At 37.0% G+C, this 23,831-nt stretch overlaps 1 protein-coding gene across 1 annotated transcript in view; it reads right to left on the bottom strand.

The window, feature by feature from the left end:
- Mettl15 (methyltransferase 15, mitochondrial 12S rRNA N4-cytidine) overlaps positions 1-23,831 on the bottom strand; it is a 187,268-nt gene that overhangs the window by 72,658 nt on the left and 90,779 nt on the right. Inside the window, exon 4 of the mRNA XM_055599252.1 lies at positions 20,730-20,866. Coding sequence (XP_055455227.1) covers positions 20,730-20,866 — 137 coding nt within the window. The remainder of the gene's footprint in view (positions 1-20,729; positions 20,867-23,831) is intronic.

Raw genomic sequence — 23,831 nt, 5'->3', positions numbered from 1 at the left:
ATATATATATTACAGTAAATACAGCCTATACTAATTGTGCAGGCAAACATGGAAAACATTTATCTTGTTTAGCAAAGCTACCTGAAGCAGGGCATGGCAGTGTATAACCAAAATCCCAGCATTCAGAGAAGTGTGCCCACATTAATGAAATAGAATTTTTTTTTTAAAGTTTAAAAATCAGTAGAACAAAGCCAATTTCTTGACAGAACACAAACAAAAATATGGCCTCACAAGATTAATAAAATATAGAGAAAAAATATAAATCAGTAAAATCTGGAATAAGAGGTGGCCTCCCTACAGGTTCACAGAAATGGAGAGAGATTGGTGGGAGAAATGAGGACTAGGTTTAGACCCCAAACACTCTTGTACAAACTGTACATGTGAGCATGTCTGACATCCTAGCACCAGAGAGGCAGAAACAGGATGATTTCTAGAATTCATTGGTCAGGAAGTTTAGTCAAATCCATGAGTTCCAGGCATTGGTTGGACATTCCCTCAATCTCTGTGCTATCTGCTCAATCTTTACCCCTGCATATCTTGTAGGCAGGGTAAATTTTGGGTAGAAGTTTTTGTGGATGGGTTGGTGTTCCACTCTCTCTGCTGGTCTAGTTAGTAGGTGTCCTCTTCAGTCTCTATGGACTCTGCTACTAGGAGTCTCTGCTTGAATACTCCTCACATCCTCCCAGGAGCCAATTTTGACTAAGGTCTCCAGCTTGTCACAGAGATACGAGACTCAGAGCCAAATATCGGGTATTTGACTCAGAGTCAAATATAGGGCATTTTGTGGAAAAGTGGGAGGAAAAAGAAAAGGACCTGGAGATGACAGCAGCTCCACAGGAAGACCAACAGAGAGAACTAACAGGGCGTAGGGGCCCTTACTGAGACTGAAACATCAACCAAGGACCATGCAGGAAGTGGACCTAGGAACCCTACAAGGATGTTGCATATGGGCAGCTTAGCCTTCATGGAGGTCCCCTGGTAAGGGAAGTGGGGACTGCATGGGACAGAGATTCACTTGCTAGCTTTTTGATCATTTCCCCCTGGTGGGACTGCCTTGTCAGGCTACAGGGGAAGAGGACATGCTCAGTCCTGATGAAAGTTGATGAGTTGAGCTGGATGGGAAAGGGTAGCTTCCCTTTTCTGAGTAAAAGGGAAGGGGAAGAGAGGAAGGGTGAGACTGGGAGGGGAGGAGGGATGGACTACAACAAGGATGTGAAGTAAATAAAAATTTAAAAAATTAAATTAAAAAAATATAACTTGGCACAAGGGCAAAAAAATCCTGTCTCAAAACATAAAGGAGAGAGTAACCCAATGAAGACAACAGACAAAGTCAACTTCCAGCTTCCATTCTCCAAAGTACCAGGTACTCACACACCTAGGTTACACCAAATAGGATGGGCCTTCAAGGTCAGCAGAGACCCCACAATGTAACAAAGAAAAAAAAAGGAAGAAAAAAAGGAAGGGAGGGAGGGAGGGAGAGAAAGAGAGAGGGAGAAAGGGAGGGAGGGAGAGAGGGAGGGAGGGAATGAAGGAAAGAAAGAAAAAGAAAGAAAGAAAGGAAAGAAGGAAGGAAGGAAGGAAGGAAGGAAGGGAAAAAGAATGTGATTTTTCTCTCAAATAATGTCCCAAATAATATAATTAAAAATACAGTTTATGTCCATGAGTGATGTGTGTGTGGGGGGGTATGTATGTGAGCATGCCATATACATGCCTTGGTGTCCACAGAAAAGGGCATGTGGATGTCATGTAACATAAGTTAGGGATAGTCGTGAACCTCTATGTGTGTCCTGGGTACCAAATTTGGGTCACCGTTAAGAGCAACAATTATTCTTAACTGCTGAGCCTTTCTCAAGTCACCCACACAAAACAATCTTATTAAATAATACAGTAATCAAACCAGCTATAACCACACAAAGACCCAACAAAAAAAAGAGAACTTCAGACCTATCTCTCTTATGAATATTGATGCAAAAATACTCATTAAAATACTTGCAAACCGAATCCAAGAACACATCAAAGATATCATCCACCATGACCAAGTAGGCTTCATCCCAGGCATGCAAGGGTGGTTCAACATATGGAAATCCATCAATGTAATCCACCAAATAAACAAATTGAAGGAGAAAAACCACATGATCATCTCCTTGGATGCCGAAAAAGCATTTGACAAAGTCCAACACCCATTCATGTTTAAAGTCTTGGAGAGATCAGGGATACAAGGCACATACTTAAACATAGTAAAGGCAATATACAGCAAGCCTACAGCCAACATCAAACTCAATGGAGAGAAACTTAAATCAATCCCACTGAAATCAGGGACAAGACAAGGCTGCCCACTCTCTCCCTACCTCTTCAACATAGTACTTGAAGTCCTAGCCAGAGCAATAAGACAACTAAAGGAGATCAAGGAGATACAAATTGGAAAGGAAGAGGTCAAAGTGTCACTATTCGCAGATGATATGATAGTATACATGAGTGACCCCAAAAATTCTACCAGAGAACTCCTTCAGCTGATAAACACCTTCAGCAAAGTGGCAGGGTACAAAATCAACTCAAAAAAATCAGAAGCCCTCCTGTACAAAAAAGACAAAAGGGCTGAGAAAGAAATTAGGGAAACAATACCCTTCACAATAGCCACCAATAATATAAAGTACCTTGGGGTGACTCTAACCAAGCAAGTGAAAAACCTGTTTGAGAAAAACTTCAAGTCTCTGAAGAAAGAAATTGAAGAAGATCTCAGAAGATGGAAAGATCTCCCGTGCTCATGGATTGGTAGGATTAACATTGTGAAAATGGCCATCCTGCCAAAAGCAATCTACAGATTCAACGCAATTCCCATCAAAATACCAACTCAATTCTTTTCAGACCTTGAAAAAAAGATTCTCAGCTTCATATGGAGAAACAAAAAAAACCCAGAATCTCCAAAACAACCCTGTACAACAACAGATCATCTGGAGGTATCTCCATCTCTGCTCTCAAGCTGTACTATAGAACAACAGTAATAAAAACTGCATGGTACTGGCATAGAAACAGAATGGTGGATCAATGGACCCGAATAGAAGACCCAGAAATAAACCCACACACTTGTGGAAACCTGATCTTTGATAAAGATGCCAAAACCATACAATGGAAAAAAGAAAGCATCTTCAACAGATGGTGCTGGTCTAATTGGATGTCTACATGCAAAAAAATGAAAATAGATCCACATTTATCACCATGCACAAAACTAAAGTCTAAGTGGATCAAAGACCTCAACATAAAACCAGATACGCTAAATCTGTTAGAAGAAAAAGTGGGGAACAGCCTAGAACTTATTGGCACAGGAGACAACTTCCTGAACAGAACTCCAACAGCACAAGCTTTAAGAGGAACAATCAATAAATGGGACCTCATGAAACTGAAAATCTTCTGTAAAGCAAAGGACACCGTCATCAAAACAAAACGACTGCCCACAGATTGGGAAAGAATCTTCACCAACCCTTTATCTGATAGAGGGCTAATATCCAGTATATACAAAGTACTAAGGAAGCTGAAAAGCAACAAACCAAGTAATCCAATTAAAAAATGGGGAGCAGAGCTAAACAGAGAATTCTCTGTAGAGGAATATAGAATGGCAGAGAAACACTTAAAGAAATGCTCAACATCATTAGCCATCAGGGAAATGCAAATCAAAACGACCCTGAGATTTCACCTTACACCCACCAGAATGGCCAAGATGAAAAACTCAAGGGATAACACATGCTGGAGAGGTTGTGGAGAAAGGGGAACCCTCCTCCATTGCTGGTGGGAATGTAAACTGGTACAACCACTTTGGAAGTCAATCTGGCGCTTTCTCAGACAACTAGGAATAGTGCTACCTCAAGACCCAGCTATACCACTGCTAGGCATATACCCAAAATTTGCTCAAGTACACAATAAGGACATTTGTTCAACCATGTTTGTAGCAGCTTTATTTGTAATAGCCAGAACCTGGAAACAACCCAGATGTCCATCAGTGGAGGAATGGGTACAGAAATTGTGGTATTTTTACACAATGGAATACTACTCAGCAATCAAAAAAGAGGAAATCATGAAATTTGCAGGCAAATGGTGGGATCTAGAAAAGATCATTCTGAGTGAAGTATCCCAGAAGGAGAAAGACAAACATGGAATATACTCGCTTATATAGACCTAAAAGATATGATAAACATAATGAAATCTATACACCTAAAGAAGATAATCAAGAAAGCGGACACGGGTATGATGATCAATCCTCATTTAGAAAGACAAACGGGATATGCATTGAACGTATGACAGGAGTCTACTGCAGAAGGCATCTAAAAGACTCTACCTAGCAGTGTTCCAAAGTAGATACTAAGACTCATAACCAAACCCTCGGCAGAGTGCAGGGAATCATATGAAAGAAGGGGAGTCTGATGGGGAAAGGATAGGAGCTCCACAAGGACCAAATATATCTGGCACAGGGTCTTTTCTGAGACTGACATTCAACCAAGGACCATGTATGGATATAACTTAGAACCTCTGCTCAGATGTGACCCGTGATAGCTCATTAATCAATTGGTTTCCTATAGTAAGGGGAAGGACTATTTCTAACAGGAACTCAATGACTGGCTCTTTGACCTCCCCACCTCCCAAGGGAGGAGCAGTACTGTTAGGCCACAGAGGAGGACTTTGCAGCTAGTCCTGAAAATACCGGACAAAACGGAGTCATATGAAAGGGGAGGAGGTCCTCCCCTATCAGTGGACTTGGAAAGGGGCAGGGAGGAGATGAGGGAGGGAGGGTGGGACTGGGGAGGGAATGAGAGATACAGAATTAACAAAATGTAACTAATGAGAAAAATAAAATTAAAAAAAATACAGTAATCAAACCAGCTATAACATAAAAAGAATTTAAATGACATAAATACAAGCAAACAACACATCTGCTTTTTAGGTGTTTTTCTATTTTGATGATTTTAACTGCAATGAATGTTTCTTTTTGTTGCTAACAGAAAAATTTCAAGAAAAAAAAACCCATGAAACTAACGCTAGTTATCTGAAACTTCTACAGATGCGTAAGTACTCTACTTGTAAGTGTAAGGAGACAATAGTGAAACAGTGTAAATTGAGGAGACAGTAGTGTCAACTGGGTCGCAAAGTTTAACTAGCACAGTTATCTTTCTAAACATGAAGTATCCCCTCAAGAACAGAAACATAACATGAAAATTACTGAAGTGGTAAGATATCTGGAAAGGAATACAAAGGACTGAGATCGTGCAGTCAACCAAGGCCTGCAAAGTTTGGGCTAGGTCTGTGGGATTACGTACTGTGACAGCTTAGCCCTGCCTTCCCTGGAGCAGCCATACAAAGGCTCCAAGAAGCCAGGCTGAATGTTTTCACAAAAGCATAGAGAAGATCAGTTCTAAGGTCTTTCTTCCAAGTTCCTCAAAATGGTAATATGCGTGCTGTCAAAAAAAAAAAATTAAACAAAGTGCTAATTTCTGTTATTATTTAAAATCAAAGTGAATGCAGAGATCCATATAAAGAAAAACTGGAGTTTTATAAGTTTAAGCAAAGTAAAATTATTAGTATATGTTAAAGCCAATGATAAAATAAATAAGCTACGTTAGAATAAAAGAAACTACCATCTGGAGTGGTAATATGCTTTTAAAGAAAGGATTTACTTCGCATTCCAGGAATGACACCATCTAGGTTAGAATTAAAGTTTGCTATTTGCAATGAATTTTTTGACTTGCTCTTTCTATGATTTTTTACAGAGTATTAATGCTATTATAATTTAATTCAAGAAACAAAATTTAAACACAGATTACAGAGATCCATATCGGTTTTGTCTTTAAAGAGTTCATTATCACAGTAGAGATGGTACCAAGCATGAGAAGAAATCAATTAACTTAAAAATAGTAACAGAAAAAAAAAAAAAAACCAACAAATACTTAAAACAAACTGACAAATGAGGGTGTGCGAAAAAACATGCAAACATACTCACAGCTTTTTTATCAAATGCCAAGTTCTGACAGTCTCAAATTTCCAGTGAAGATTATCTAAACATGCTTTTACTGACACTATTTCCATGTCCCCTCTATTTCTAGTTTCCCTGTTTCTGCTTTTGGCTTCATGAGACCATTCTTTATCCAGAAGGTAGAGCAATACTTTAAAATATGTCAGATGATGTCACAGACTTCTGGGCTCTGCAATAATTTCCCATTTCACCTAGAATGTAGGCCAAAAATTTGGGGTAAGTGCCATCCCTCCTTCACCCTGTCCTGGTTTCTGTCCTGCTGGAGTGCCATCATTTTTTGATTAATCCTAGCTAATCCTTTAACTTCCTACATCTTTGTTATATTGCCATTGGTTTTCTTTTTGACATTTTTTTTTATTTTTGACATTATAATATAATTTACATCATTCCTCTCTTTCCTTTATATCCTCCCAAACCTCCCATATATGCCTGCTTGCTCTCTTTGAAATTCATGGCATCTTTTTTCATTAATTGTTGTTGCATGAATGTGTGTGTGTGTGCATACATGTATATATATTCCTAAATCTAATCTGTTCAGCCTATATTCTGTTACATGTATATGTTACTTGTATATATGTTTTCGGAGACTATTTAACCTATTGGAAACTGTAACTAGCTTTGTCTCCACATTCCTCAGACATATTACCAGCACCTCTTGGCTTTGGTTCTTTTCCACAGCAGTTAAGACTTCCTTAAGTTCTGTGGGTTCAAACAGCTAGAAGTCACTTTCATAGCATACAAACGGGATCTATTACTTTCTTCACTAACTACTCAAAGATTATGAATAGTGACTGGTATGTGGAAGATATTCAAAAAGATATTGATAAATGAAAATAAAATATTTCCCTAGAATAAAATAGTATTTCATAAATATTTCCTGAGTATAAAGTTTATTTCTGTTAATATAAGCACCTTGAAAGCAAATGTTTCAATGGGCAATGGTGACACACCCCTTTAATCTCAGAACTTGGGAGGCAGAGGCAGACAAATCTCTGAGATCAAGGCCAGTCTCCACAGAGAAATCCTGACTTGAAAAAAGTCAATGTTTCATTTCCAACTACTAAAGCTTTTCTTCTGTCCTTATTTTGAGTTTGGAACACAAGGTATTTTCAAGGGTTTTCCTTTACCTAATATTTCACACAAATATATTTTTTCCTTTTCTTTAAAATTTGTATTTTTTATATTAATTACAGTTTATTCACTTTGTATCCCAGCTGTAGCTACCTCCCTCATTCCCTCCCAATCCCACCATCCCTCTCTCATATTATACCTATGTCTCTAGCTTTTAGCTCTCTTCTTTTTTCTTTCCTCCATCCTTTCAGTTTCTGGATCATTATTAGTTAAGTATCATTTTGAATAAACTAAGATATGACAGAGCATACATTAAAATGTAGATCAATTTTCGTTTGAAGAAGGATATCAGGACAGAAGAGGAGCATGAGATAAAAATAAAGATAAAAGAGGCATACTGGCTGCAGCGGGGGCCACTGAGCTCTTAAGCATAAACTTGAGACTTCAGTTCTGTTTGTCCTCAGTGCTGGAGATCAGGCCTGAGATCTGGGGTCTGCTGGGCGAGAACAGTATCACTCAGTTTCACTCTCTAGCACACAATTTAAAGTTTCAATTCCACCACAGTAAACAGGTTTGATACATGAGTATGGATCTTTGTGTTCTCACTTTATACTGGGAAGGGAATATTAATTCTACATCACACATAGTCAACATGATGATCCAATGAAATTGATGATCCAATGAAATAAATATTTGAGATATTATTCTTTTAGCTATTGCTGTACAGCCTAATTAAAATAAAAAACATCGATCCTAAGATTCTTAACATATATGTACATAGAACAAAGTTAACAAAGTGCAAATGACAACTTAAAAAAAAAAGAAGCACATTTTTTACTCATATATTTCTGGATAACATGCAGCTCAACACAGTGAGCCTGTATCTTAATCATCCCATAGCAAATAAACATAACTAGAAAACAAACAAACAAACAAAAATGCAGACAGATTCAGTACTGGGAGAGCTGGAGTTCATGATGAGAAACATTAATGTTCAGACAGATTTTAATGCTGAGGATGGGAAAGGATTACTGATGGAAAAAGATCTGTAGAATGAGCCCCAAAGAACAAAGAAGAGGAGAAAGTAACCAACAAGGACCTTGGGAATGTGGTCAGGAGAAAAGAAAGACAAAGGATCCAGAAAAAAGGACGTTGTCCACAGTGTCACAAGGCATTTGAGCTTTATGTGAGATGATGAAAGGGAACAGACCACCAAGTCTGACATCACCACAGTGAATAAGCAGACGTTGAGCTCTTGATGTGATCTATATAGATGGTTTACTTAGAAATAAAGATTGATTTTGGTTTACATCCCAATTTCTTAGATACGGATAGATAAACTTTTTTAAATTTCAAGCTCAGGATAGCTCTTACTCTATTTTCCTCCAATGATGTGGATCTGCTACATTAATAAGAAAGAAAATAGGTCAAGCCCTGTTAGGTATTCAGAGTGTGGGTGGAAATCCTTTGACAAGCTTTCTGGGGATGCCTCTAACATGGGAATTGCTGTTGAGATTCCAAGAGAAAAAGATAAAATTCTCCCAGTAGCAATATCTCTTACAAGTAAATCCTCTCATACCCACTAAAAAGAAGGTTAGAAAGCTTTCTGACGTATAGCAATTAACCAGTATCATTGCAAATTTTTGGTGCAGAAAATCCAATGCTGAGTCTTCACATTACACACAGTATAATCATGAGAATTGTAAAAGTAACTTTTATTCACCTGTTTCAACTGTTGTCTCAGAAGGCTTATTGTCTCCTTCTGCTAACCTAGGCCTAGTCCTGGAATCTTCTAGCCTCTGTACAATCTAATTCAGACCTAGAATGTTTTCAGCCTCTGAGACCTATTGCTTAATGAGCTCACTCTTGTTCTTACTGGGCTGGATGGTTCACCTCAGTTGTTCTGAATCATACTCCTCTCCCAGCTGACTTATTCAAACTGGCTTTTTCTCAGCCTCTCAGTACCTCTGTTTGAGCATCCAACTAATTCAAGCAATCTTCTCTAATATCCTGGTTCCTTCTCATTCTCTGGCTTATTCTGTCTTCTCCTGTGTCTAGCTTGTTCTTTCATCCAACCTCTCTCATAAAACCCTCCTGGTAAAGCTTCTCTCTCTCCCTCTCTGTTTTTTTTCTCTCTCTCCCCATTTCCTCTTAAGTATCTCTTTTTTCCTCTCTCTTCTTGTGAGAGTTGAGCTTATCCCATTCTGTCAAGTCTTTCTCTGATTCATCACTAGTTCTGCCACTCAATTAGACGTCACTTTCAAAAATGGGTGCTTCCTTCTATAAACTAACTTACCTTCGTTGTTTGGCATCAAAGGCATGTACCACCATGCCTGGATCTAAGCTTTTCATTACCTGAAACTTGGATTAAAGGAATATTTGAATTCCAGAAGGATCACACAGACCTAGATCTTTGGATGTGATCTCTTGCCAGCTGGATCACACAGACCTAGGTCTTTGGATGTTATCTCTTGCCAGAACAGCCATGTTCTGAATTAAAATTCCTCTACAGTGAATATAATTGTTAAAGTTATCCTGTTACAAGATATCAACTGTGTTAATATTAAATAAATGATTTCATGAATCCTGTCATACTTAATATTGGCCTTATTTAATTTTAAATAAATTATTAATTTTTATCTATGGGAGTTTTAAATGCTAATTTTTAATGTTTTAATTCTGTGAAATATAATAGATTAGCATAAAATTTGTTTATAATATGCTCAAAACACCTGTAATTAACATATACATACATACATAGAAACATAGAGGCATAGACAAAAGTCCCCATTAAAACAGTATTTTAAGTAAAAACAGCAACAATAATGAGTTTCTCTAAAGTATCAATTGGTGTATGGGTCAGATCTATGGAAGGCAAACTATCCTTAAACAAGGTGTGTTACTCATCATATTTCTAAATAAGCACTTAATTAAAACTGTATCTGATGTCAGCTCCTCGTTCTTTCTAGAATCTACTTAAAATATTAAGAACAGTTTGAAGGTTTGGGAGAGTTCTGTTTACTTTGTGAAATAAAAACCAAAACCCAAAACCAAAACCAAAAAAAAAAAAAAAAAAAAAAAACAACAACAACAAGAAAAAACAGTGTAACCTTAGTACCTATCACTCTTCTCATAGAAATTCGATGCCAAAAATGGAAATCATCATTTGGTTTTTCCATCCAGCTAGACACGCATTTGATAATAACCAAGTGTCTACCATAAGTCATGAATTGTACAAAGTTTTGAAGTTAGATGTCATTCAAGAAAAAGACATAAAGATCATATCACATATGAAATTAAACAAACAGAATAATGTAAGATCTTGGACAAAATTTACATAACTTAAGATACAGAAGAGTGGGGAGGGATATTTAAATCAAAGAGATCTTCTGAATGATTTCACAGAAGTCATGGTAATGTTTCTGAGAGCTAAATGGAGTAAAGAGACATTAGCTGATTGGACAGAATGTAGACAGTGAGTTATGATACAATGATATCAAGCAATGTAAGAATAGCTGGGTGTATGATAATTGCAGTAATAGGATCGGGAAGATAATCTCTGGAGAATAGGCAGGGCAGATTCCTGTGGTAAGTGGAAATGTTCTGTTCTAACACTGAAAACTTCACTTCACTATGGAAAAACTATTAAGATTTTTACAATGAACAAAATCTGTTGTACAGAGCACTATTTCAACATTAATTTAATAAAAACGGTGATATTTCTCATTGATCAATGGTTTCCTGTTATTGACTATTTTACTTGTACACTGAAATACTCACAGGACATCACAATACAAGGGCTCATTTTCATACACATTTGTTGCAATGGTATTGGTACTTGATTACAGTGTTCAGCCAACTCTACAATATTACTCAGTACATTTTCTTAACACCTAAGACTTCCTGGCCCTAAAGCTTGTTACACTCTTCTAAACACTTGTTTAATATCTGTATTTCCTGATGGAGTAAGAAGAGATTATGTTGATCTTTTTTTTAAATCTAGGTAAAATCCCAAAAGATGGTGTAATATGTGCTCCAAAATACAGTTGCTTGAACTGAATTAAATAAGTAATGGAATAAAATGAGAGTACACATTCCAAATATAATTTAAATTTGGCTTTAGAATATACTTGAGACTTCCCACCATGAAGATTTACACTCCCAGCCTTCCAAAAGCTTACTTGTCTATTAGATAACAAGCTTTCAATTCACCATGAAGATCAGATCTTGGGCTTGCTTGTGAACCTTCCCCAGGCCAAGCTGTTAACCTCATACACAGCAGCCAGTATAATGGACACTGACTAGTAAGTTAAACATACATTACGCTATCTCACAGGGGAAAAAAGCCACTACATTAAACTTGATAATGTTATTCAGCAGCTGTTGGTTTCAGCTTTACTTTAAATATCAGGCAAAAATGGGAGTAGAAAGAACAGGAGGATTACACATGTAATTAGAGAAAATTCATTTTAATTTAATTAGCCTATGAAGATAGAGAAAATATAACTATTGTTTTCATTCTTTTAATAGTGTAGATGTGAAAACATAAAGAAAAATTTCTCATACGTAATAAAAATGCCTCTAAATATATACTGTTTACCCAAGGAATAAAATGAAGTCTTTCTAGGTATAGCTAGTGTTATAACGAGCAAGCTGCTGCTATTCTAATCTTCTACCATATGGGTATGTTCAAATGACGTAGGCAATGAAAATGGATTATCTCAATTTGGTGAGGAGTTAATTCATTTTCTCATAGTTACCATAATGTAAATATAATTTGCATTTCAAATATGCATGTTAAATTCTATGAATCAGTTTTCTAAAATTTTAAGCCAAATATTCTATGAATAAATCGAATAAATGTATAACACTAATTGGGAGCCAGTGTAGAAATATTAAAATACATGCCTGCAGAGATATTTGCATTCGTTAGAAAATAAAAACCATAATTTATTTGCAATAAGTAAAGCATACCAGCCTGTATTAGTAATGATCTAAATAATCATCAATGTAATGTTGTACATAATAAATGTGAGTCAAGAATTAGCCTTCTAAAAATATGAGGCTTCAGGACCAAAGGCTAAAAGCAAATGCCAGAAACCATCAAACTTAATTCAGCGAGTAAAATACACATTCCAGAAAGTCAGCAGAACGTGTATATAGAAGAAAAGAATCAAGGAACAGAAGACCCGTGGGAAATTATTTTTTTGTCTTGTTCTTACTTTGAAAAACTTTTAAAATTACTTTTCAGTTAGCATTAAAATAACAGGTTTTTATTATAACGTTTTCATGCCTAATTTGTTCTTTTGCCAACCTCCATACTACTCCATGTCCCCAAGGTCCTCTCACTACGCCATCCAGTTTTCCTTCTGCTTTCTGAATAGGAATTAATTTTATAATATATGAACTGTTTAAGACAAGAGGCAAGAATGATGGAGAAACAATAACCAAAAATTGTTCAGAAATAGAGAAACATACTTCTAAATTTTATATGGAAGCCCAAAGGCCAAAACAATCTCAAGAAGGAAGAGAATTACAGAAAGCCTCACAAATACATGATATCAAATTATACTACAGAGTCACAGTAATAAAAGCAGTAAAGTATTATCACAACATAAGCACATAGCCCAGTGGCATAAAACTGAATCAGCCATCTTTTTTTATTTTTATTAATTATAGTTTATTCACTTTGTATCCCCTCTGTAGCTCACTTCCTCCTCCCCTTCCAATTCCACCCTCCCTCCCCTTTCTCCACCCAAGCCCCTGCCCCAGTCCACTGATAGTCCTCCTCCCCTTCCTTCTGATCCTAATCTATCAGGTTTCATCAGGAGTGGCTACATTGTCTTCCTCTGTGGCCTGTCTTCCTCTGCTCCCTGCTCAGGGGAAGTTGATCAAAGAGCAGGCCAATCAGATTATGTCAGAGGCAGTCCCTCTTCCCATTACTATGGAACCCACTTGGACACTGAACTTCCATGGGCTACATCTGTGTAGGGGTTCTAGGTTATCTCCATGAATGGTCCTTGGTTAGACTTATCAGTATAGAGTTTCCATATAGTTTTGCAAGTGGAATTTTAATGTTTTTTTAGTTGTCCCTCCCTATAGCCATCCTTTACTCCTCTCTTCTATCTCTTCCTATTTATTTTTTTAATTTAATTTTATTTATATATTTATTTACTACAATGTATTCACTTTGTATCTGTGCTGCCCCCCCTCCATTGTCTCCTCCCAAACCCACCCATCCTCCTTCTTCTCCCTCTATGCCCTTTCCCTAGTCCCCTGATAGGGGAGGTCCTCCTCCCTTTCTATCTGACCCTAGCCTATCAGGTCTCATTAAGGCTGGCTGCACCATCTTCCTCTGTGGCCTGGTAAGGCTGCACTGCCCAGGGGGAGGTGATCAAAGAGCTGGCCACCAAGTTCATGTCAGAGACAGTCCCTGCTTCCCTTACTAGGGAACCCAGTGCTGCAATCCTTATGGTAGAAGAAGGAGATAGAAAGACCTGGAGGGGACAGGAACTCCACAAGGAAATAACAGAGCCCAAATACTGGGCCCAGGGGGCCCTGCAGGGACTGATATTCCAACTAAGGTCCATGCATGGAGGGGACCTTGACCCCATGTTCAAAGGAAGCCCATTGGCTGTTCAGTTTCCAAGTGGCATCTCTTCTTATATAATCCTTCTATGCCACTCTCCACTATTCTAGTTTCTGATGCCGCTATATCATGGACTAAATATGCCAAACCATGAGATGAAGGAATCTACCCTCCTGTTTCTGTCATGTGTTTGGTAACAGTGATACAAAAGAATATAATACAGTACCTTCCAGGTAAAAACACTGAGATAACCAGGTGGTCTAGAAACTACTTAGTATGCCTTCTCAATAAGTCATGAAATTGTTTTCTTGGATCTTAATTCTATTTTGTGAAATGAAATCAAATAGGAATATCAAGCATTATATGAAGTTAAATTAAGGTTACATCTAATTAAACAATTTCCTTAAAATCACTGACATACTTGGCTACATTCTACATATTTGTCCAAAATGTATATTTTCGTTTTATGTATTTTAATCTATTTTTTTCACACAATGAATTTTGGTCAGGTTTCCCTTTCCCTGTCTCCTCTCAGAACCTCCCCACCTCCCCGCCCGTCCAAAGATACAAAGTGATGTCTTTGAACTATAGATGATAGTCTATTACCGTTTCACATATAGTTGGTAACACAAAAGTGGTTAAAAAGGGATTTTTGTTAATAAAATTTTTATCCATGAGTTATCTTTCTGTAGAATGATTGGGTTTTATGTGTGTATGTGTGTGCGTGTAAGCAAAAACACTGAACTTTAGTTTAAAAATACCAAGGCTTGATGAATGTGTGTATTTTATAAGCATGTGTTGTACTAACTAGTGTCCAAGACATTTCCAAGTTCTGAGAGCTATAAACAAATTAAGGCATGTATCTTATGTCTCATGAAGCTTACACTGTTAGGCAAAATAGATAGGAATAACATAATTTCATAAATATTTAATTATGGTTGTGATCATAACTGTTAATAAGTACAGTGTGTTTAAGGTAAACTGGTATCAGGTAATATGGTATTATTCTAGTCTAGAACAACGATTATGATTTCCAGAGGAAATGAATTGCACCCATAACCAGCTAAATGTTATCTTGGTAAAGAAAGTAGGAGTGCTAGACCAAAAGAGAATATTTCTAAGTAGTGGGAACAGAACTTTCAAAGATCCTTAACAGCAAAGAGACTAGCACATTAAAAGGAACTATATAAAACAAGTCATCAGAACCAATAGAAAAAAGAGACAAATGGAGAGTTAAAGATAACTCTGCTGGCTGTATAATGCTAATGGAGGAAAACATTGGAAAGGAGTCAGGACAGCTATAAGATGAGGAATTACCATTTGTGGCAGATATTATGTATGATGGTTAATCTTATCAACTGAGTGGCACTGAGAATCATCTATTTGAGTGATGTACCTCTCTGGGTACAAATATTAACTGATAGAGAAGAACCTGCCCTGAATGTACTGACTACCATCCCATAGCCAGGACCAGATGGCATAAACAAGAGAAGGGCTTTAGGTAGTGTAGACTTCTCTTCTGCTTCCTAGCAACCACAGTCTGAGCTGCTGTGCAAAACCAAACTCTCCTGCCTTGGCTTTGCTGTAGAATAGAACTAAATTACTTCCAGTCACTGTTGCACAAGAAGCAACTCAAGACTTGTCCCTTCTTTTTAATTAATTAATTAATTAATTAATTAATTTCACTTAATTCACTTTGTATTCCCATTGCAGCCCCCTCAGCTGTCTCTTCCCAGTCCCACTCACCCTCCCTCTTCTCCCCCTATGCACTTTCCTTAGTTCCTTGATAAGGGAGGACCTCCTCTCTTTATATCTGATCCTAGCCTATCAGGTCTCCACAGAGCTAGCTGCATCATCTTCCTCTGTGGCCTGGAAAGTTTGTACACACTAGGGGGAGGTGATCAGAGAGCTGCCATGGATTTCATGTCAGAGACAGCCCCTGTACCCCTTACTAGGAAACCCATTTGGAAACTGAGCAGCCAATGGGCTTCCTTTGAATAGGGTAGAACATTCTAGGTCCTCTCTATGCATGGTTCTTAGCTGGAGTATTGGACTCTGCAGCCCAGGTATTTTGGCTCTGTTGTTGTCCTTGTGGAGTTCCTGTCCCCTCCAGGTCTTTCTATCTCCCTATTCTTTCATAAGGATTCCCACACTCACCCAAAGTTTTGCTATGAATCTCAGTAACTCCTTTGATACCCTGGTGGGCAGAGTCTTTAAGATGACCTTGGGCTGGAGAGATGGCTCAGAGGTTTAAGAGTACTGGCTGCTCTTCCAGATGGTCCTGAGTTCAATTCCCAGCAACCACATGGTGGCTCACAACCAACTATAATGAGATTTGGTGTCCTCTTCTGGTGTACATGCAGTCAAAACATTGTATACATAATAAATAAATCTTTAAAAAAAAAAAAAAAAAGATGACCTCTGTGGAAAGCTCCTATCCTGTTTCTTGTCTTCTCCTACTTTTGATGTCTATCCATTTTGCCCTTCTGAATGAGGATTGATTATCTTACCCAGGGTCCTTCTTGTTTAGCTTCTTTAGTTGTACAGATTTTAGTATGTTTATCCATATATTATATGATTCTTATCCACTTATAAATGAGTATATATCTTGTGTCTTTATGCTTCTAGGATGCCTCACTCAGGATGATCTTCTCTAGTTCCCACCATTTGCCTGCAAATTTGATGATTTCTTTGTTTTAAATTGCTGAGTAGTATTCCACTGTGTAAATGTACCACAATTTCTGTGCCTAGATGTCCTTAGTTGAGGGACATCTATGTTGTTTCCAGATTCTGGCTTTTAAGAACAGAGCTGCTATGACCATGGTTGAGCAAATGTCCTTAATGAATTGCGGGGCACCTTTTGGTACATGCTTAGGAGTGGTATAGCTGGATGTTGAAGTAGCACTACTCCTAATTTTCTGAGGAAGCAACAGATTGATTTCCAAAGTGGTTGTACAAGGTTACATTCCCACCCAATGGAGGAGGGTTCCTCTTTCTCCACATCCTCTCCAGCATGCATCATCCTTTGAGTTTTAAATCTTAGCCATTCTGATGGATGTGAGGTGAAATCTCAGGGTCATATTGATTTGCATTTCCTGAATGACTAAGGGCTTTAGGCATTTCTTTAAGTGTTCCTCTGTCAATAGATATTCCTCTGTTGAGAGTTCTCTGTTTAGCTCTGTAACCCATTTTTAAATTGGATTACTTGGTTTGTTGGTGTTTAACTTATTCAGTTCTTTATATATTCTGGATATTAGCTCTCTGTCAGATGTAGGGTTGGTGAAGATCTTTTCCCAGTCTGTAAGCTGTCCCTTCTTCTGATGACAGTGTCCTTTGCTTTACAGAAGCTTTTCCATTTTATGATATCCCATTTATAAATTATTGACCTTAGAGCCTGATCTGTTGGTGTTCTCTTCATGAAGTTGTCTCCTGTGCCAATGAGGTCAAGGCTCTCCCCACTTTTTCTTCTAGCAGGTTTAGTGTGTTTGGTTTTAGGTTGAGGTTGTTGATCCACATGGACTTTAACTTTGTGTAGGGTGATAAATATGGGGCTATTTGCATTTTTCTACTTGTAAACATCCAGTTAGACCAGCCCCATTTGTTGAAGATGCTCTCTTTTAAAAATTACTTAATACAATAAAAGCTACCCTTTAAAATTATAACCCAATGATACAATCAACATAATTTTTATTTCCCTCTTCAAACATTTCTATATTTTCTGAATTTATATATATGGAACACATATTCTTCAAGGCATTAAAAAGAATCCTATGTATTTTTAAATCACCTCCAACCTCCATCTTCCAATAAGCTGAGACTAAATGAGTGCCCTGCTGCTCCAATTTGAGTGTGATTCCTCAACTTAGTCTTCAGAAACAGGGGAAGGGTCCTGCTTTCTAAAGGCAGGCAATCGAACATGTCATCTTTTCTGAACGAGCTAAATTAGTTAACAGAAAATTCTCTATTCACAAGAATTGCTGAGTTTTCAGAGAAAATGCTGGTTTCTAACATAGTTTTGACATGGTAAAGAATATGAAAAATTTCAGAAATGTAAAGTTTTAAAATGAGAGCAACATAAATACATGAAGTGAAGTAATTATTGTTATATTCTCAAAAGATGTTTGCGTTAAAATGTCAACTTATTCTGTTGTGTAATTTAAGAAAAACTGTGATTACTTGTTTCAGAAGATAAAATGTCATTCCATTAAATCAAACACCCAGACACCCAATATTCCCAGAAATGATTTTGGCATAGCCACATTATAGCTAGAATTTTATTTTACAGAATATGATTCCTAAGTTACTATTTATAGGTTTGCTACTGCAATTAGGCAAATTTTTCATAGTTAAATTACCTAGGTGGTCTATTCAGTTTTCTTTTAGGAACTTTATTACCATTTTTTTCATATATTTTCCCTCTGTTGGAAATCACTTTTTAATACAATATAAAAATAAAGGGCCACTGTTTCTATAAAGCTAAAAGGCATTTCAGTCCTATTTATTAAAATATTATGCTGCTTTCTCAATGAGTATATGTATTTGTATCTTCCATTAAATTATTTTATTTAGTGAAATTTGTTTCCCAATTCTCTACCAACCCACTCAGTCTATTCTCAATATGTGTCATACTGAGTTCATTACAGTCATTTTACAGCATGACCTGACATCTGGTCACACAAGTTTCCTTTGTTTTTTTATTTGAACAGATGTCCTTTTTATCTACTATAAATTAAAGAATACATCATTCAAATGAGTAACAAATATCAGTTAATATGAAGTTAAGATGTTTTCTAAAGGTAGATTACATAGATAAATGTGTTTCAGGAAAACGGGTTTTTGATTATGTGTACGTGTATGGGTGAAGAAATGTTTGTAGGGGTAGGAATAAGGTACATGTGTGAATAAGGTACATGCTATCAGCAAAATGCAGAAGACATTGGATCCTATGGAGCTTCTGACCAGCCCTACACGGGTATTGAGAATGGAAAATAGAACTTTTGCCAGAGTAGTACATTCTTTGGATGGCTGAGCCATTTCTTTAGCCTTTATTTGAGGATTTAAAGTATTGGTCAAATAAATATAACAAAAAGATGAATGAATATTTTTAAGATTCTTTTTTTTAATTTTATTTTATTAATTACACTTTATTCACTTTGTATCCCCCCCATAAGCTCCTCCCTTCTCCCCTCCCGATCCTACCCTCCCTCCCCTTTAAGATTCTTATTTACGTTCATCAGGCCTTTTAAATTTATAAATATAAAAGTTAAATCCATGTATATTACTTTAACTAATACCTTTATAGAAAATAATGGCCAATTGTCCATAATTTAAGTAATATTTTATATTTAGATTGTTTCCTTGAGCCAGCAAGATGGCTCAGTGGGTAAAAGGCTTGCCATCAAACCATAGAACCTGAGTTTGACTCTATGTTCTCACATTGTAGAAGGAAAGAACTTCCACAAGGTGTTCTCTGACCACTACATGTGCATTGTGGCATACACATACACATATACAAAAAGAAGAAAGAAAGAAAAAAAGAAAGAAAGAAAGAAAGGAAGGAAGGAAGGAAGGAAGGAAGGAAGGAAGGAAGGAAGGAAAAACTGAAATTATTTCTCATATTCTTTTGTTTAACATGGAATTTAAAAAAAACAGGTAGCTAAATAATATTTCTTTTATATGTCTAACACTAACAGTTTCCACATCTACCAGTGAAAAATATTAAACTTGGTAAAATAAAATCTGCTTAAAATATAACATCTCTGTTACATTGCAGAAACAGAGAATCATTCATGTTGTTAAAATACATTCTTAAAATTTTTTTAGAAGCAAAGGGAACATGAGATCGAGGTGATACACTTTCAGAAGAATGTACATTACTGAGAACTTAATTGAGAGAAGCAGTGGGAAATACTACCGACCTAAATATGGCATATCTCTTTTCTTAGACTCTGGATAAGCTTTCCCGTGTCTACACTATGCGGTTCCACCAAAACCAGCATTTCATTGTTAAGATAGCAGTAATAATAATGAGTTCACATACATTGAAATTCTAGTCAGTTTTCCTAGTTCCAGATGCCAAGCATGAGAGAATAAAAATCCTCATTCCTGAAAATACTCCTTGAATCTGGAGACAGTCAGCTAAGCTCCATGATACTTTCTCTTCTGATAGGAAGTCATATAAACACCACACTATATAGATTTCAGTGTGTAAAACACTCTTTCTTTAAAGGATGATTGTTCCTTAAGCCGTGAGTGTGCTGTGGCATGAAGGGGGAGATTACAGACCAGTGAACAATTTGTAGAAGTTCGTCCTGTCCTTCTGTCATGTGGGGATTGAACTTCAAATGCAGGCCTAGAGGCATGCACACTTACTGCTGGGCCATCTCTGTGATCCTGTTTATTTATTTAAGGTGGCTGAGTGAGATCTCATTCATTCAACCAAAAGGATAAATCACTCTGTAAATAATTTCAGAAATAATCCAGAAAAAGAAACAGGTGCATTAGTGTAATACTGACACATAAACTCTGAAAGATCTCCTTAATGTAATTTGATAAATTTATTCACAGTAACTACTAAATTTTTGCCTTGTATTGTGTTATGTAATATTTTAAGAAGATGGCTTCATATCTTGTCCAGGAGGCCTTGAGTTTCCAGGCTCAAAACTGAGATCAACTGGCCTCAGCTTGGTGAACAGTATGCACAAGAGGTAAACATCACTAAACAAAGCTAAAAAGGATGATTTCCTAACAATATGTTAATTGCCAAAATATTTTTTTGTGGAAAATTTCCAAGTCTCTTTACTCTTGTATGCTGGAATCATTTTTTATATTTTAATCCCACAGATTTAGAAAGGTTACATGCATTAATGCCATTAATTTATATGGCACGAAAAACATTGTTTATATTGATTCTTTCTTTTGCAGGGGTGGGTGTGAACAGTGAAATAGCCAGTAGGAAGGAAACAGAACAACATTCAAAGTAAAGGAAATTTCACGGACATAAACCAAACTTGGTAAGACTCAGCACCAAAATTAAATAGTTTTACTTACGGATATACTTCTGAAAGCTGCTCAGCTATAGCATAAGCCGTTGGGTCTCGGTCTAAGGCATAGACAGTAATATCGGGCTCCTTCTGCAGCATGGCTTTTGTGTGTCCTCCTGAACCAAATGTCATATCCAGAAAAACCTTACCAACATAGAAAAAGAAAATTTCTCTTAAGCATGAACATAACATTGTTTTCAACTACTTTAATTCGCAGAAGCAGATAATTTAAGAGATAGGAAAAACATTAAAATAGTATTGTTTGACATAAATTTGATTTTTTTTTCCAGAATTGTCTTGGATTTACTAAAAAAGTAAATAAAAAAAAAAAAAAAAAAAAAACCTGCAAAACCTCAAACAAACAAACAAACAAACCTGATCAGAAAATCAGCATAATAATCCATTGCATAAACTGAAAAACCAAGACACATTTACATTTCACCATGAAATGGAACTGGCTGCACTGCTGTGATGTGAGCTTCAGTGCTTTATAGCTAGCTAGCTGAAAGTTAGTACTATTTCTAATAACCTCTCATCCTTGGAGATCGCTAAAAATTGGTGTGGCTCACTTCATACTGATATTGTGAAATACATTCAATGAAATCTAGAGATAATAATGAATGTGGGAATGAGAAGGGATACTCCTAAAAATAATCACAGAACAAAAGAAATATAATCTGAAAACAAATAATTGACAAATACAAGACAAAAAAAATCAAGGGCTTCTTATGTCTAAATATCTGAAGCAAATTCTAAACTTGGCATTAAATTAGGTACATATGTTTGAAAAAACCACCAAAGTAAGACAATTCGGGTGCTTTAAATTTCTCCACTGTTTAAAAGAAGTATAAAAGACATACAAGAAACATTATATAAACTGAGCAGGTTATATTTATGTATATAAATATGTATGTAACAACAATTGATGAAAAAAGGAGGCTGTGAATTTGAAAGAGAGCAAGGACAGGTATATGGGAGGGTTTGGAGGGAGGAAAGAGAAGGAGGGAACTATTCAATTATATTATAATTAAAAAAGTAAATAAATAATTTTTAAAATGCCTCTGTTCTAACTAACTATTATTTTTCATCCAAATCATGACTCTTTGAATAATGAAGTATTTACCAATAATATTTTTGCCTGGACACTAGAATATATTAGATGCATATCTTAAAATACATGGATCATTCTAGGTATTCAAGGTAGGAACTAGATCTCAATCTTATTAGCTATTTAATTTGGCTGCATATAAACAGAATTTGTAAAAACACAGTTGAGCAAGAAACCCAATCTGGACCATCAGAAATGTGCGCACAAATTAGTTGGCTAAGGCTGATTTGGAAGTAAGGGTAGTCTCTAAGGACTCTCGTAAAGTCGTGCTTTTAGTTTAACGGACTGTTTCAATAAGGTCCCTGGTAATATAAAATAAAGACAATAAGAATACTAGACACAATAAAAATAGCCTAAGATTAACAAACAGACTTAAAACATATTTAAGTACATATGTTCAAAATTTTATGTACAAGCTTCACAAGAAAGAAAATTCCTGAAATAGATTAATGTGTTTGTTCCTTGAATATTAACTGGAGAAAGAACTACTTTATCTGGAAGAAATCTTACTGAAATAAAAAGAGGATGGCTAGAAGACAGAGAGAGATGTAAGCATGATAAAAATGTACAAAATTTTTAACATATTTTTTACTTGCGAATTTTTATGAGTGTGAACACTGTTATTACGGTCTAAGCCTGCCATTTCCGGATAGCCTCTGAGCTAGGTCTATGTAGACCTAGACTCCCTTTCTCAGTGGGGTTCCCTCTTCCCTGATCTGGGGAACACCAGATCCCTTAAGGAGCATCAATAGGTCTCAGGGAAGATTACAGGCTGGACCCCTTCTTGATAAGAAACCTGTTCAGCAACTGCCTGGGGATTCGCTACACTAATAAGTCTTGGCTCTCAGCCAATGACCTTTAACTATACCTGGAGAGTCTCTGCCACCCTTAAGATAATTAAGTACTGCTTTCCCCTCTTATAATAGAGCTGTTTTGTTACATGTAGATTAAGTATCCCTGGCACCCCTAGCCCGAGAGAACCAAACACATTCACCCTCAAAATTCCTCCCACTGCCCAAGGATTATCCAGGAAATAAAGCTCTCTTATCCATTTCTCTACCATGACTGCCTGTGATTCATCGATTATTCTGGGGAAAGTATTGCTGCTGAATTCCCAAGGCTTGGCTGCCAATCAGACAGGCCAGACCGACAGGAGCTTCTAGGCAGCCAGGGGCCTGGCTGCTAGTCAGTCGGCCACAAGCTCCTTGCTCTGAAAGCTTCCACCATTCACTGGTGTGTGGAACTGCCTCGGCAGCCACTGACCTGCATCCCATCCGGAACTGCATCTTACTGACCCGCCTTCCTGCCTTCAGGTCTGTTTCGGGCCTTCCCCCATACCCCTGCAGTTAATACAGCAGCTTAAAGAAGGGCAATGTCACTGCATTATCATCACAGGCTTTTGCAACTCCTGAATTTCCACTGCCATCTGGTAGCAGCAATCTCATTTTAAAAGAGCTCACCGTAACACCCAGTGGAAAACTCACTTCCACCTCCCCTAGTGAGACTGGAAGCCTTGCCTAATGCTCAGGATGCACCCGGAACCTCTAGATGTTCCTGAGAGAAATGGAACCTTTCATACCGGGGATTCCCCTGTTCCTGTCCAGAAGCAAACAGTACCTGGACTGGCCTGCAGGAGAAATGGTCAGTTTCCCACCCAGCATCCTGGGGGCAGGGAAAGGCGGTATGGCAGTTACTCCCCAGAGAGCACAGGTGTGGAACGACATATATCATCTACGGTTCTGTGGGAACATCTGTGTGCACATTCTGAGGCTTTGAACTCAGGTTCTCATACACAGTTAGCCTTTTCCCTAGGCTTAGCAGAAAAAGAAATTCATAATTTAACCTTATACTATCAGTACCAACACAGAAGCATAGCTATGAATTTTCCACCACTTTAAAAAGTAATTTTACATAACATATATATGTTATATATGTGTGTGTATATATATATGTGTGTATGTATGTATGTATGTATGTATGTATGTATGTATGTATGTATGT

The sequence above is a fragment of the Psammomys obesus genome, unplaced genomic scaffold (genome assembly GCF_907164565.1).
Source record: "Psammomys obesus unplaced genomic scaffold, mPsaObe1.curated_primary_1811, whole genome shotgun sequence".
NCBI lineage: Eukaryota > Metazoa > Chordata > Mammalia > Rodentia > Muridae > Psammomys > Psammomys obesus.
The sequence above is the reverse complement of the archived record's forward strand: the minus strand, read 5'-3'. Positions and strand labels throughout refer to the sequence as shown.